This window comes from Pediculus humanus, genomic scaffold (assembly GCF_000006295.1).
Source record: "Pediculus humanus corporis 1103172108309 genomic scaffold, whole genome shotgun sequence".
In the NCBI taxonomy this organism is placed as follows: domain Eukaryota; kingdom Metazoa; phylum Arthropoda; class Insecta; order Psocodea; family Pediculidae; genus Pediculus; species Pediculus humanus.
In genome coordinates this window covers 207,062-223,456 of record NW_002987878.1, presented here as the reverse complement: position 1 = coordinate 223,456, position 16,395 = coordinate 207,062, and the positions used below count along the sequence as shown (strand labels likewise).

Here is a 16,395-nt window from a genome sequence, read left to right as displayed (position 1 = left end):
GATTAGAAAAAACATCGTCACGGTTTTAGCAAAATGAATATCAATCTAACTAGCAGACGATGCAACATTAAACGATGAGAGAGAGAGAGAGAGAGAGAGAATTAGGATAAGGGTAGAAGAAAAGGAAAAGGAAAATAAATTAATAATTCCTTACGGTCGTCAACTTTTACTCGTATAAAGTAGTTTGTTGTTGTTGTTGTTCGAGATGATCGGAAATGACGTAATAGTAATAAATATTTTTCATGTATGGAGAGATACACGTTGTGAAATTTAATTAAATATCGGAGAAATCTTTAACAATGATAATAATAATAATAATAATTAAATATTCGCAATCGATGTTTGCAACGATTTCATTATGAAAATTATTAATAATAATAATAATGATAATAATTTATCGTTCATTTCCGATAAATCGATTTTATTTGACCTCGTTTTTATGTATCGAACGAACGGACGGACGGACATGATGGAAAGAAATTATTTATTTATTTATTTAATTTAAACACACTTTCCCTTCCAAAAACGAATTTTTTTTTTTTTTTTTAATATTCGGTCAGGATTTCCGGTAACCTTTCGATCCACGGTCGTCTCCGTAAAAGTTTGCAACTTTTTAATTTTTTTTTTTTTTTTTTTTTTTTGACGTTGGTAGGATTGGTAAAGTCGTTTTTTTTTTAGTAAATTTCCACATCGTGCGAAAGAATTTTAATTATTAATAATAATAATTGAAATTAATCAAAACTTTCTGTTTTTTTTTTTTTTTAAATGGCATGATTTTTTTTATTAGAAATTGTCTATTGCCACGTTCGATATTAAAATCTCACGCACATGTTTCATTTTCGTTTTATTATTATTAAAATCATTTTGTATTTCATAGTAAATAAAAAAAAAAAAAAAAAAATTTACACTCGTGCCACGTTGCGAGTTTTTTTACTCTATGACGAAGCAATAATTTTTTTTTCTTATCTTTACTCAGTTGGTCACACTGGGTTATAAAAATTTTTTCTTGGGTTAAAGGGAGGGTGGAAATCATGCGATATTAATTATTACGCGTCATAGAGTAAATAAATTTGGAGAAAAGGAAAAATTGAAAAAAATAAACGATCAAATGTGATGATTGAAGCGTGGGTTTTAATTTATTTACTTTATGATTTGTTCCGATACCGAAATATTTAAATAATAATAATAATTAATGTGTTTTCCGTTTGTTTCAGAGGTGTGGTGTGGATTTTATTAGTCGCACTATTAAATTGTCCATCTTATCAATACCAACCGTTGGAAATTCACACGGATGGTGAATGTGCCTTAATATTGGACGGTCCTGGAAGGAGCAGCGCTTTTGATTATCAATATAACGCTCTTCGTGGAACTTTGTGAGTATCATGTTATAAAAAAAAAAAAAGTCATAGAGATAGTAAAACAATATTAAAATTCATCTCTTCCGCGATGGCAGCGTATAGCATTACATTTAAAAAAAAAAAAAAAACATTTCATCATTTCATAGAGTATTTAAACATTTGATTTATGCCACGAGCTGGTTTTTTTTTTTTTTTTTTTATTATTCATCCTTTCACGTCTCGAAGGCGTAATTGTATAATAATAATAATAATAGGAAGACGCTGACTGATGATTTCGCTCACGAAATAAAAAAATAATTTTAATTTTATTCGATTAAGAAAGAAATGAAGAAAGATAGAAATACAGAAAGAAAGAAAGAAAGAAAAAGAAAAAAACTTGTCGTCATTAACTCGTTTGTAACAAGAAGAAGAAGAAGAAGATGGAATTTTTTTTTTTTTTTTTTTGTAATTTTCAATACGAAATTATGAAACGAAAATTGACAAAGATATTTTTAAAAATTTTCTCGTTTCGAATTAATTAATCGATAGATAGATAATTATTGATTTTATTGATTTTTATTTTGTTTTTTTAGCGGTTACGATGGACCGCACACGTGTATCACATACGAAGCCGTTAATCAAGCATATCTTCAAGCCAGGAAAAGAATTCGTAAGTTTATTTATTTATTTATTTATTTTCTATACATTTTAAAACGTCGTGTAATTAGAAAATTTTGATATCGAAAAGAAATCGAATCGAAACGTTTGATTTTTTTGAAATTTAGTATTCAAAAATTTTTTTCGCGCCGTCGATAACGATTGCAACGTTGCAAATACTTTTGAAAGATGTTTTATTATTGTTATTATTATTATTATTATTATTATTTTCAAATCGATAATTTTATCTCGAATACGCGGAAGTGAAAATTCTTCTCTCATTTTTTTTGTTTAGAAATAAATTTAAGAAAAGGGGGAAGAAAAAAAACGCGCGGCGTTATTGTTTATTACAATTTTTTTTTCTTTTTCTTTATTATTATTATTATTACTACATAAAAAAAATTTAATACTAAATGATTATTATTATTATTATTATTATTATTATTATTATTATTATTATTATTATTATTACATTGTAAAATGAATGGATGAAGCGATTTATCGAATTTTTTAAATGATGATATAACGAAATGATGAAAAATTACGTCACGAAAAAAAACTTTTTTTTTTTTTTACTCTATGGATTAAAATCGCGAATAATCGTTTAGTCGGAAATTAAACGTTAGAAGAAAAAAAAAACTCGAAACTCGTTCGAGACGATTTGATTAATAATTAATACCGCCGTCGCCGCCGCCGCCGCCGCCAAAAAAAAAAAATCGAATCGTTTTCGAAATCGAAACTACGTGCGTGTCATTCAAAGAAAAAAAATTCTCCGTAACCGGAAATGCGATTTCGGTTTTCTTTTTTTAAATGGCGCACGCACGCACGTAATATAAAATCGTATCAAAAATTTTTTTTTTTCCATTTCCATTTCCTGTGTTCGTTTTTGCTCTTCTTCATCTTTTTCATCTTTTTTTATTTTTTTTAACGTTCGGTTTTAAAGAAGGACGCGTTAACGTGGAAGGAGAAAGAAAAATTTGTACGTAATATTTTTTTTTTAACGTGTATGTAACAACAACTACTACTAGTACACGTGAAAACCGGTTTAACCGGTTGTTACACTTTTATTTATTTATTATTATTATTATCATTATCGCCATCATCATCATCATCATCATCATCATCATTATTATCGTTATGTAAATAACTCAAAAAAAAAAAAAAAATTATTAACTTTCGACATTGATTAAATTCGATGCGTTTGAGGTCGTTTAAAAGAATAATAATAATTAAAATGTTTTGAAAAGCTGTCGGATTGTTGAGTTGTTTGTTTTGACGAGTGAAAGGAAATGTGTGCGTGCGCGTGTGCGCGTGTACACGTGAAAAAAAAAGAGATTATGGGATTTGTCGGGATAAGGATTAGAATTCGGGGATTAATAACGAAACTAAGAGAATGGATAGATGGGTGGGTGGGTTGGTTGGTTTATAAAGATTCTGCTGCCACGTGATACGCGTTTTATTCCACTTCCTCCTCCTTCCCTTTCTTTCTTTCTTTTAACTCTGACCTTAACATCACGGAACACGCTTACTTTTACGTCTTCTGCTTTTTTTTTTTTTTTTAAATTTGACCGTTGTGGTAGCTCGAAAAATAAAGTAAAAAACTTTCACGCGGTTTCTTTCTTCGCGCCCTTTCTAAAAAAAATTTTTTTTTTTTTTTTTTTTATATCATTCCACGTTAAAAATATGGCGAAACCTTTTTTTCGTAATTTTATTATTATTATCATCATCATCATCAGGTTTTTTTATTTTATTTTTTTTTGTAATCCATGATATTCTCTACACACTAGTAAGTAAACTGATCCTCATCGTAGGAAATGTTATGTTTTATCATCATCATCATTATTATTATTATTATTATTATTATTATTATTATTATTATTATTATTATTACGAGTTTTTCGCGTTCAGGTTACTTACTCAACTGTGAATGAATATTCTACATCATAACGCCATTTTTTTTTTTTTTTTTTGTAATTCGGTCGAAAATGAAAAAAAAAAGAAAAAAAAAGGTAAAAGAAATAAAATAAATTCCTTAACGGTCGCTTCGTAATCGTATTAATTATCATCATCATCATCATTATTATTATTATTATTATTATTATTATTATTATCATTTGATTTCGCGTTGAATTTCAATTAGGACCTTTATTAAATTAGAATGTTTTTTTTTTTTATTGGCGAAACAAAAGTAATAAAAGAAAGGTGATGGGATAATTGGGCGAGATTGAATGAAAGAGAGAGAGAGAGAGAAAGAGAGAGAAAAAGAAAGAAAGGGTGATGAGAAATAAATTAAGAGAGAGAGAGAGCGAGAGGTAATGGAATATAAAGGAAGAGAGAGAGAGAAAAAAAAGCGTTCGTCAGTAAGGGCAGTGTATTAGGTTTTCGGATGGTTAAAAAAAAATTTTTTTTTTGTTTATTTTTCCGTTAAGGCGAATTTCCGGCGGTCGAATCGAATCGAATCGATCGATCTATCGAACGCCACGTCTTTTGTGCAACATCAAACGATTTAATCTTCATGCAATTAAGAAACGTGAACGTTCCACCGAAGAGTTCAAAATATAGAAAGAAAAAAAAAACCATTTCCGACGATCGAGGGTGGTAGTGGTAGTAGTAGTAGTCGTCGTGGTGGCAGAAGTCGTTAACAATAAAAGTTGAGAATGTTCTAGAAAAAAAATTTTAAATTAAAAAAAAAAAAAATCGAATTCGATGAATCCAATCGATGGGGAGAACGCACAGGAAAACGTTTAAAATTTGTTGGTCGTAATAATAATAATAATAATAATAATGTTTCTGGTGACTTTTTAAATGTCCTTTTCACTACTCTCCCCTCTCCTTCCCCCCTGGTTATTATGTTAATTACCGGATGGTCGTTTATTAATTAATTTGATTTAAAAAAAAAAAAAAAATCCCGTTGGTGACACACACAAAAAAAAAAAAAGGGGAACGCGGTGAAATTTCTTATTATTATTATTTTTTTTTTTTTTTACGTACATCATCATCATCATCATTGCTATTTGATTCATTAATATTGAATGTAATAATAATAATAATAATAATAATAATAATAATAATAATAATAATAATAATAATTTATTTATTTATTTATTTATTATAAATAAAAAATGAATCGTTAAATATATATTATTAATTCAAATGACTCGAAGAAAAAAAGAAAAAACGGTTATAAAAGTGAAAATTTTTCACAACGCGAGAAAACTCGTTTTGAGAATTAATGTAACGCGAGAGAGTGTTTTCAAAATCGATTATATGAATCGATAGATCGAACTATATCGAAATCGAAATTTCCTTCTTTTTTTTCTCTCTCTCTCTCTCTCTTTCCAACGTTTTTTTTTAATGGCGGTAAAAAATCCATCGCGTCGGGAAATTTTTTTTCTTTTTTTTTTTTTTTTCTCCCTTTCGATAAATCAATAAACGAAAATCGTTACTTTTTTTTGTAATAATAATAATAATAATTATTATTATTATTATTATTATAAAGTGAAAGTTGTTTCTTTCTTTTTAAAGACAAAAAAAGAAAATGGGGGAGATGACGGTTGGTCATCGAATGATTAACGTTTATGAAAAACCGTTAAAAAGTTACTTTGTTACGTTATGGCAACACGGGGGGAAAGGGAAAACGTGTTTACGAAATTTTTCCGGTTGTCATGGTAACGCGGAAAAAGGTTAAAAATTTTTTTTGCAAAATCCGAAAGATGGCACCATCACCGCGGGAGGGGGGGGGGGCATAATTAAAATTTTGCTAATAATAAAAACGTATGGAAAAAATTTTTTAAAACCGAATTAAATTTTATGACTCGACAAATTTTTATTAATATTAACACACAGCTGGGGAAAATCATTTTACGGGGGGCGAGGAGGGAGGGAAGGAAAGGGGTAAGTTGTTGTTGTCGTGCAAAGTTTTGGAAAAACGTGGGAAACACCTTTTTTTGTGGAAAATTTCCGCATTTTTTCGTCCCCCTTTCTTTCAACGTTTTTTTCTTTCGATAATAAAATTTACCGTCAAAGGAAAGTTTAGTCGTTTGTTTTCCCCTCTCCACTTACCGCCAACCCCCCGCCCCCCATTTCCCGCCCTTCACAAATAACGAAAAATCAATAAAAATAAATTAATTTTTTTTTTTCCATAATATATTAATCACGGTTTCATTATTATTAATTTTTTTTTCTTTTTTTGAACGTAACGGAAATTTTTCTAAAGACACGTTTTGTGACAGTGACCACGATCCGATTATTATTAAATTGCACGATTTTTTTTTTTATTCGTTTCAATTTTAACGACGAGAGCGTGTATGTGTGTTGTGTGTGTCATCCATTTTGTTTGTTTTTAAATTACGTTCGTTATTACGTCACGTCGTCTGCTGCTGCGTCGAGTGCAGTGCGCTCACTTGGTGACACGACCAACAATTTCCCGCCATTTCACGTTCGAAATTATCGTTATTACGTTACTCTTTGACAACCTTGAAACAAAAAAATTTATTAATCATTTTATTATTAAATTTATTTATTTATCCGGACAGCGGCGGCGGTCATTAAATTGTCGTTTGTTTGTTGTTTGTCGTGAAACAAAAAGAAAATTTTAATCGGATAAATCGAAGGCCACGATGGCGGGGAAAAAAAGAAAAAACTTTGGCAGTAAATTTTTTTTTTTTTTTTTTTATTACCGAGCCTCCGGGATTTTCGCCAAATTGTTACACGAGACGACAATCGATTACACCATACCTCCCCCCTCCCGCCCGTTCGCATAATTACAAGTAAAACTTATTATTATTATTATTATCAATTCTAATGCCACTTTTTTTTTTTTTGTAAATAATAAATATGGATACGTATTTAATTTAAGATATGATGACTATACACAAATACGACGCGTTACTTTCGGTTCTTATTATTATTATCATTCTTTCGTGTAATTAGTTAGAGAGGGAAAATTGACGCGCGTGTAATTAACAACTTTTAAATTTCACTTTGCGAAAAAAAAAAAAAAAACTCTGTATTAAATATTAAATAATTTTATTTTATTCTTTTAAATTTTTTTTTTTTTTTTTTTTTATATTTCATAATTTCGAGACACGAAATTACGTAAAGAAACGAAAACGAAACCGAAAACTTGTTTGTTTCTTTTCGTTTGTTGTTTGATTGTCTCTCCCTCTCTCTCTCTCTCTCTCTCTCTCTTTTTCTCTGTCTTTCGTAAATTTAGAAATTTTTTTTCTTATTTTCCCGACGGCAAAAAATTTATTCGCTGTTAATTAAAAAAAAAATTAAAAAAAAACGCAATCGTCGAATTTGACCCATTCGACGGTTGTAAATCATTAAAAAAAGAAAAAAATTTTTTAGTAATCGATTGTTGATTTCTGCTGCCACTTTAATAAAAAAACGTGGAACGATCGAAATTTAAAAAAAAAAAAAAAAAATTTAACCTTTTAAAAGTTTAATTAACGCGCGGGGATTTTTTTAGCGACAAATGTGTGTGTGTTTACGCACGATCGTGGCAGGAGATTGATTAATCATTTAATCATTTAACGCCACCGCTTAAAATTAATAATTAATCATTATTATTATTACCGTATTTAATAAATTTTTTCTGTGTGTGTGATAATTACAAAGTTTTTTTTTTTTTGGTAGTCGAGATGCGCAAGCGTAAATCTATTGTCACGTTTTTTTTTTGTTTATATTGCTCAACGCGAAGTATTATTATTATTATTTGTAGTTTTTATTGTTTGTTACAAAATATATACAAATTATGTATTTATGTATATATATTTTTAAAAAAAGGATTAGCCATTATCCTCATTTTTTTTTTTTTTTAATTTAACGATTATCGTATATTTTTTTTAAATTAGTTATTACTACAACAAATTAAAAATGGCCGACCGTGACTTTAGAAAAAAATCAATTGTAATTATCTGCGATTTTTTTTTTTTTTTTTTTTGTTCTGAATACAAACAAAAATTAATTTTATAAAAAGGTTTCAAAAAAGAAAAAGAAACAAACCTTTCGGTTGTTCGATGTACTCGAAGGTGACTTATATCTAATGCCACGATAAAAAATTTTCTTTTCCCCTTTAAATCTGTTTTCCGTTTGTGAAAATTTTTTCTTAAAGTTTTAACTTGATGATTATTATTATTATTATTATTTTCTATTTTAGATTTGTCTCAACCCAAAGCCGAATGGAAACCGGAAGAAGTTGCCGAAGTCGGTGAATTGCTTCTCGACATATCAATTAATTTAGCCAAAACGTAAGTTTTCATTTTTATTTTTTAATTTTTTTAAACTTCGGTTTGCGAACGAAACGTTTTTTTTTTTTATCGTGGTAGAAGAAAAGAAAATTTTTCAACGGTTTTTTTTTAATCGGGAAATTTCCAACCGTTAACGCTTCGATATCCGCCATCTTAAACTCAAAACCTCATTATTAAATTTTTTATTTCGTTCGTTAATAGAAGGCGGTGAGAAAATATATCCGCCATTTGCTTTCATGATAAAGCAGAAGAGACTCTTGATTACATAAAATTAAAATTTCAGGTTTGAGTTCGTTCGTATATCGATTTCCGTCGTGGAAATTTTTATTATTATTTATCTCGTTTCCGTGTAGAGAATAAAAGTGGGCGGAGAATCGCGTACGCGAAATCCATCTCGTGCCACTTTTAAAATTTTTCCCCCGATCAAATTACGGTGAAAAGATTTCAATAGGAAATTTTTGTCAAAAGAAAACGTGTCAAAAGAATTTTAAAACGATAATCGAAAACCGTTAAAAAATAATTTTTTTTTTTATCAAACCGCCATTTTGAATTATGTAACGTTTTCTTCTTCTTCTTCTTTCGTTATTAATTACACGAAAAACAATTCATACGCGAGCGAATAATAGAGAGAGAGAGAGAGAGATGCGTTTTGGAAGCAAAAAAACAATTCGCGTGACGTGTAATTAACACGCTTTGTCTATACACGTGTAATTAAAGACAAAAAAAATTTCCTTTAATTTCGTAATTTTTTTTTTTTTTTTTAAATAAAAATGAGAACCGAATATGAAAACGAACGTGTCACTAATTTAACGTGGCGACTAATTTTTTTTTTTTTTAATTTTTATTTTCAGTTACGGTCTCAGTTACGAAGAAATCGAAAAAGGTTTACCTCTCATCGATACGTCAAAAACTCTCATAAGAGAAGTATGTCCGCCATATTTATCGAACGTTGAATGCCGTCCTGGAAAATACAGGAGATACGATGGTTTGTGTACGAATTTGCAACATCCGACTTGGGGTGCCATAAACACGCCATTCACAAGGTAAACATCCGACGGGGAAGACGGCGATGATAATGATGATTGTTTATGCGATTAACCTTTTTTTTTTTGAATTTGTCAAACAGGTTGGTGGGTCCTTTGTATGCCGACGGTATGACGGCTCCGAGAATAAGCGTTTTGGGTAATCAATTACCCCTTGCTAGAATCGTATCTCGAACTGTTCATCCGGACGAAGGTTTCCACGATCACGCAGGTACCGTCATGATCGTCGCATGGGGACAATTCATGGATCACGATTATACTTTGACGGCAACTCCATTGGGTGAGTTTAAAAATGACGTCATAATAATAATACACGTCACGCGTCTAGTGCCACCTTTTTAACCCCATTTTTTTCGTTTTGTTTTGTTGGACACACTTTCGCATATATTGGGTCATTGTCAAATTCGGTTGTGAAAGTCATCATCATCATCATCATCATCATTGAAACTTTTCATTTTTTTTTTATCGTGCCAAAATTTTTAAAAATTGAAAGAAAAAAAAAAAGATGGGAGAGACCAAAAAACGAAAAAAAAAAAAATCGAACTGAATTTATTACGTCAAAAAAAAATTAGAAAGTGTCACGTCATCACGTTTGGCCCCCCCGCCCCCCAATAAACGATAACAATGTGTAAAACGCGAGTCACAAAAAAAAAAAAAAAAATATTCGTAATTTTTGGCACGTTATTTCCTCTCTCTCTCTCTCTCTCACTCACTCTCACTCACTCTCTACCTTCCTATTTTATTTTTTTTTCGAAGGACGTGTCAATAGAATAAATTATTATCATTATTATAATTTTTTTTTTTTCAATCGTCACTTTGATGACATAATTTTTATTATTATTATTATTTACATTACCTAATTTTTTTTGTTTGTTATTCTTTCGTTTGAAAAATATTTGTCTAATGACACTTTTTTTTTTCTTGTTGTTATAATTATTATTATTATTATGATTATTTGTTATTAGAATAATTTTTCGACGGGATATTATTTGTCCTGAATTTAAAAAAAAAAGTAAAATTTTAATTAGAAAGTTAATTTTTGAATTTTCATGTAACGTTTTTTTTTTATGTACGCGACATTCCGCGTTCCTAATTTAGTCACTTGCGGATATTCGGACATGTCCCCCCGACCCCCCTTTCGCCCCCCCCGCCGAATCCCCGACTCTCTCTTTCTGCAATGTTGAAGAAACAAAACGGAAGTTGTTCGACTTGTTTTATGGATGCGAACGAAGGCTCGAGGCAAACGAATTGCTCTCGATGTATCGCGGGGAGGGGGAGGGGGGATGAAGGGGGCTCTTTGGACAAGTGTGACGTAACGATTTTTTTTTTTTTTTTTTGATTTCAGATCCTCTTAACAGAAACGAACCAGAAGAATGTTGTCACCGTCCGCCACATTTGAAAAATCCATATTGTTTGGAAATAACCATACCTTCAGATGATTATTTCTACGGTCACACCGGTATGACGTGTCAGGATTTCGTACGTGGTTTCGTTGCCGTTCGACCGGGCTGCAGACTCGGTAAGGTTTTTTTTCTAATGACACGATGAAAAAAGGAAAATCATTCATCCTCCTTTCGAAATTATCCCTCATATTTAATTATAAATTTTTTTTTTTTTTTCCAAAGGTTCCAGAACTCAATTCAACACATTGACCGGAGTCCTGGATGGAAATACCGTATATGGTGTCACGGAACATTTTGCAAGGTAAGAATAATAATAATAATAATTTATTTAATTAATTTTTATGTTTTCTTCTTCCACGATTTATTAAAAAAATTTTTTTTTTTGCAAAATGTAAATTTCACTTTAATTGTGTTATTAATTTTGATTTCGCTTCACGTTTTTCATCGTGGTATTTGCCAACGTAATTTAATGTGTAATTCATTTTGTGTGTGTGTTTGTATTCGGAAACGAATTAATTTTTCTGGTGACACGTGACGAAAGGAAAAAAACCAAAAAAAAAAAAGCAAAAAACAAATTTTTTGAGCGAGTGGGTGAATTATGAGACGAGATGAAATGAACAAAAGGGAAAAGGCAACAAGTCGAAAACGTGTGCGTGCGTGGTATCAGGTGTCATAGTTTGTAACCTAAAAGGTGACAAGTTGTTGCAGGAAATATTTTTTATAACAAACAAAACAAAATCGACGATGCACGCGGTTTACCTTGAACGGAATAGAAAATAAAAAAAATTTTTGAAATCCGCTTTTAAAAAAAAAAAAAAACTTTCTTTTAAAAAACAAACTGGACAAACGGTTGTCATGGACAAATTTGGAACGGGTGCGTTAAACAAAAAAAAACAAAAAAATTCCATAATGGACGTGACATTAGACCCACGAACACACACGAAAGTTTCTTTTTTTTTTTTTTTTATTAATTTTTCCTTTTCTCCAAAAATTTTTTTAAAGTCATTTCCGTTTGAATTTATCACAAAGTCGATAAGAATTTTTCCAGTTTGTTTCCCTCCCGCCCCCCGCTCGCCCTTCCCCCTCGATTATTTCTCAATCGACGCGAATAAAATTAATAATATTAATTATAATAAAAATAATAATAAAAAAAACGGTTGGCAGCCCTGCCCATTTATTTGTCATTAATTCTTATTAAAAGTTGGCCACACCTAATGAAATTTTTTTTTATTTTTTTCTTTAATGTTTGTTATTTATGCTTCCGGTTGTTGTTGTTGTTGTTGTTGTTGTCGTCGTTAATTTGATTATTTTATAAACGGTTTCGTGTTTGTTTTCAAAACAAACTGAAAAGTGGAAAATTATTTAAATTATTAGCGCCATCCCGTGTCTGAAATATTAACTAAACGCTGCCGTCGGCCGACGCCATTTTGTTGTCGCAAACAAAACATTTTCTTTAATTAAATGAAAATTTTCTTCTTTTTTTTCAAAAGTTGGCAATAGTTGTAAAAGACATTCGAATTATCAATTAATTAAAAAAATAAAAAAAATTGTTATTTTTCGACGTGGGATTAGTTTTTTTCTTTTTTTTGTATTCTTGTGCAACGTTTTATTAACGCCTCTCTCCTATCTTGATCGATCCATTTTTGCACATTTTGTAGGTTTTTTCTCTCGTTAAATTAATGAAAAAAAAAAAAACTAATAATTTATTAATTTATTATTATTTTTATTGAAGGTTACGGTCCTGATTTGGTTTGCCCGTTTTTTTATTTCGCAGAAAAAAAAATTATTTTGTTATTTGAAATAATTTAAAGTTATTGGGGTACGTTAACAGTGTTGCATTTTGTCAAAAAAAAAATTTTCTCACAGCGGAAAACGGCCATTTTTGGCAACATTGTAAATTGTGTCGAAAGACTGTAAACAATTGAACACATGCCGGAACCGGATGTGATTGTTTTCTTTTCAAGGAAAAATCTACAGGAAGGAGCAGAAGAGACTTTTATCACGATAATAATAATAATAATAATAATCGTTTTATTTGTTTTTTTTTTTTTTTTTTTTTTAACAGGAAATTGAGAGCCGGATACGGTGGTTTGTTACGTATGAATCCAGTTTTTTCGGAATACGGTTTGAAAGATCTTTTACCCCTGAAATTGGACATTCCAGACGAGGGTTGTACTAGACCGAATCGGTCAATGTATTGTTTCGAAGCCGGTTTGTGTTTTCCATCATTTTCCTTTCGAGTTCAATGGTGGCGGAAAAGAAAACGGGGAATAAGACAAAAACATTTTTTTTTGTAGGTGAAATCCGTGTTAACGAACAATTGGTACTCACGTGTATGCACACGTTGATGGCACGTGAACACAACAGATTGGCACACGGATTGGCACAAATAAATCCGCACTGGGACGACGAAACATTGTATCAGGAAGCTCGTAGAATCGTCATTGCCGAAATACAACACATAACGTACAATGAATTTTTGCCCATCATATTGGGTAAAGAAGTCATGGAAAAATTTGGACTTTTGACTCAAAAAGAAGTTCGTATCCCATACGGGGGTAGGGGAGGGGGGAGGCAAACAAAAGAAATTTTCACGCTAACGTTTTTTCTCTTATTCCAATAGGGTTACTGGGACGGTTACGATCCGAACGTTAATCCAAACGTCATCGACGCGTTCGCTGCTGCCGCATTTAGATTCGGACATTCGTTACTTCCCACGGCCGTAGAAAGATGGAGCAAAGCACACAAATTCATCGGTGAGTTAACCCCTTACAAAAAGGGTTGCTTGTGGGGGGGGGGGGAGTTATGCTTTTTTTTTATTGCAAATGGCAATAACTTTAAAATTAATAATATTACGATGTAGCTTCGAAGAGATTATCGAACCTTATCAGGAGACCCTACGATTTGTACCGTGCCGGAGTCCTCGACGAATATTTCATGGGTTTGATGAATCAGGTTGCTCAAGCCATGGACGATTCCGTCACTCAAGAGGTGACGAATCATTTGTTTAAAAAAGCTGGAGCACGATTCGGTTTGGATTTGGCTTCTTTCAACATGCAAAGAGGACGTGAATTCGGTTTGCCAGGTTACATGGAATTTAGGTGAGAGAAAGAGAGAGAGAGAGAGAGAGTGGGGAAGGAAGGAAGAGTAAGAGAAAAAAGTATATATTTATTTTTTTTTTTTTTTTCTAGAAAATTCTGCGGATTACCCGGAGCAGACACTTTCGATGAACTTTTCGGTTCCATGTCAAACGAAACAATCAGAAGATATTCATCCATTTACGAGTGAGTCATTTCTCCCTCCTCTCCCGGAAATTTCCCAGAAAAAAAAATAATAATGATGATTTTTATTTCGTTTCCAGACATCCGTCCGACGTCGATTTATGGTCCGGTGGTGTTTCCGAAAGGCCATTGCCTGGAAGTATGGTCGGACCGACATTCGGTTGCATCATAGCCACACAATTTAGTTATTCCAGACGGGGAGACAGATTTTGGTACGAATTAGGAGATCAACCCTCATCATTTACGCCAGGTAAAAAAAATTTTATTTCGCTCTCTCTCTCTCTCTCTCTCTCGCACGACCAACTTGACACGATAATGATTTTCTCTCTCTCTCTCTCTTTCTCTTTCTCCAGAACAATTGCAAGAAATCAGAAAAGTCAAATTATCCAGAGTTATTTGCGACAACACGGATCTTATCGATACCATACAATTGTATCCGATGGTTCTTCCAGATCACGAAATGTAATAATTATCGATTTTATCAATTGTGTATCGATTGTGTATTGATTTTATTGATTTTTTGTTTGTTTGTTTGTTTGTAGTAATCCAAGAGTGCCATGCAAGAGTGGAATAATTCCAAGTTTAGATTTAACAAAATGGGCGGATTTTGGTGGGGCAGTAGGAGCAGCAGCACCTCACACATTCGTCAGTATCGCCCCCTTTTTCGTCATGATTTAATCATCATCATTATTATTATATTTTGACTTTTTATTTGTAGGTACATAACGAACTTCTCGTTGACATTCCACAATCGATAATAGCACCACTCGTACATCCCGTGGGATTGTTTAAAAGAACGACGGCAGAAGGAACAGCTGGTGCGAGTAGAACTTTTCACGGGAATGCGAAAACGTCGGCGCCATTATTCGGAGTTAAAAAATAAATGAAACGATTTTCTTTTAAAACAAAATACAATAAAATTATTATTATTATTTCTATATCGGTCATTAAACAAACAAAAGAACAAACAAACAAACGACAAAAAAATTTTTAAAATAACGACAAAATAAATTCAAAAAAAAAAAAACCGCGCGCGAATTGCTCGCGCATCATATTTCGATTATTATTTGTTTTCGTGTTTTGGCAAACCTGTTTCATTTATTTGTCTTCTGCTTTTATGTATACACGTATATTAGTAAAGAGTAATTTGTTTTTTTTTTTAAAATCGTTTCCGGTGATTTGTTAAAGAAAAAAAAATTTTTTTTTTTTTTTGTTAATTTTTTTTTGATTTTTTTTATTGGCAGTGTTTTGGTTATTTAACGAACAAATTATCATTATTATTAATTTACGCGGCGTTTTGATTTTTTTTTTGCTCACGAATAATTTAAAAAAAAAAAACGGTCGCGTTTATGTAAATATCATTATCATTATTATTATTAATAATTTTTATTATCGCCATTTTGTGTTAAAAAAAAAAAAAAAAAAAAAAAGATGGAGTTACCCGAAAATGTGATTAAGAAATACTCTGAGATTTTATAACGTTTAAGAAAAGAAAAAGGGAAAAAAGGAAAAATGAAAAAGGAACGTGGGATTAGAATGAGATGACATCAATAAAAAGTACGTATTAATATCGATAATTTTTTTTTATTTATTCCCCTCTTTTTTTAAACGTTATAATGGATAACAATAAGAAAATAAAAAAAAAACTGCCATAATTTTTTTATTTTTATTTTATTTTATTTTAAATATAATTAATAATTTTATTATTTTAAATAAATTTTAATTTTAATTCTTTTTCTTTGTAATTTTAATTTTATTTTATCGGGTAAAGAAAAAACGAAGGGGCCCCGACAAAAATTTTTTTTTATTTGTTTTTTTTTTTTTTTTTTTTTTTTACTTTACGATCGTTTCTTAAACTTTTTCATATTTTTTTTGTTTTTTTTTTTTTTTTTCTACTTTTTAACGTGGCTCTAGAATGTTTTTTTTCTTTAACCGTCGGAACTCATTGCTCACGTTACGTCATCATTTTTATCATTATTATTATTATTAATTTTTGATTGTAATTTTTAAAATTTAATAAGAAATAATATTTAAAAAATTATAAAATTTTATCGGGTTCGAAGACAAAAAAAGTAAAAAAAAAAGACGTGGAACTAACTTTTTGATTTTTTAAATATTCGTGGCGTGTGCGAAATGAGTTTTGATAAATTCATAGTTTTTATTATTATTATTATTATTATTATTATTTTTATTTTTATTTAAATGTTTTTTTTTTTTTTTTTGAATCTAACGTTTTTTTCAAGTATGTTTTAAGTAGTTATCAATTAATCGATTAATTAATTAATTAATTATTTAATTGAATGATTGATTGATTGATTGATTGGAAATGAATTAAAGGTTTTTTTTTTTTAAAATAAAACTAAAAAAAAATGAAATACGGAAATTTTTTTTTTTTTTTTTTTTTGAAAGAATGTAAATAT

At 30.4% G+C, this 16,395-nt stretch overlaps 1 protein-coding gene across 1 annotated transcript; it reads left to right on the top strand.

Annotated features, from left to right (window-relative positions):
• Nucleotides 1–1,113: 1,113 nt before the first annotated feature.
• Phum_PHUM580420 (Chorion peroxidase precursor, putative) lies at nucleotides 1,114–14,858 on the top strand (the record flags this gene model as incomplete). The annotated part of the gene is made up of 17 exons (XM_002432266.1): nucleotides 1,114–1,124; nucleotides 1,215–1,373; nucleotides 1,931–2,007; nucleotides 8,158–8,248; nucleotides 9,100–9,291; nucleotides 9,375–9,571; nucleotides 10,637–10,810; nucleotides 10,917–10,995; nucleotides 12,760–12,905; nucleotides 12,992–13,233; nucleotides 13,318–13,450; nucleotides 13,558–13,795; nucleotides 13,886–13,978; nucleotides 14,056–14,225; nucleotides 14,329–14,437; nucleotides 14,518–14,620; nucleotides 14,694–14,858. 17 exons carry the CDS (start codon nucleotides 1,114–1,116, stop codon nucleotides 14,856–14,858), a joined length of 2,379 nt encoding a protein of 792 aa, XP_002432311.1.
• Nucleotides 14,859–16,395: the final 1,537 nt, after the last annotated feature.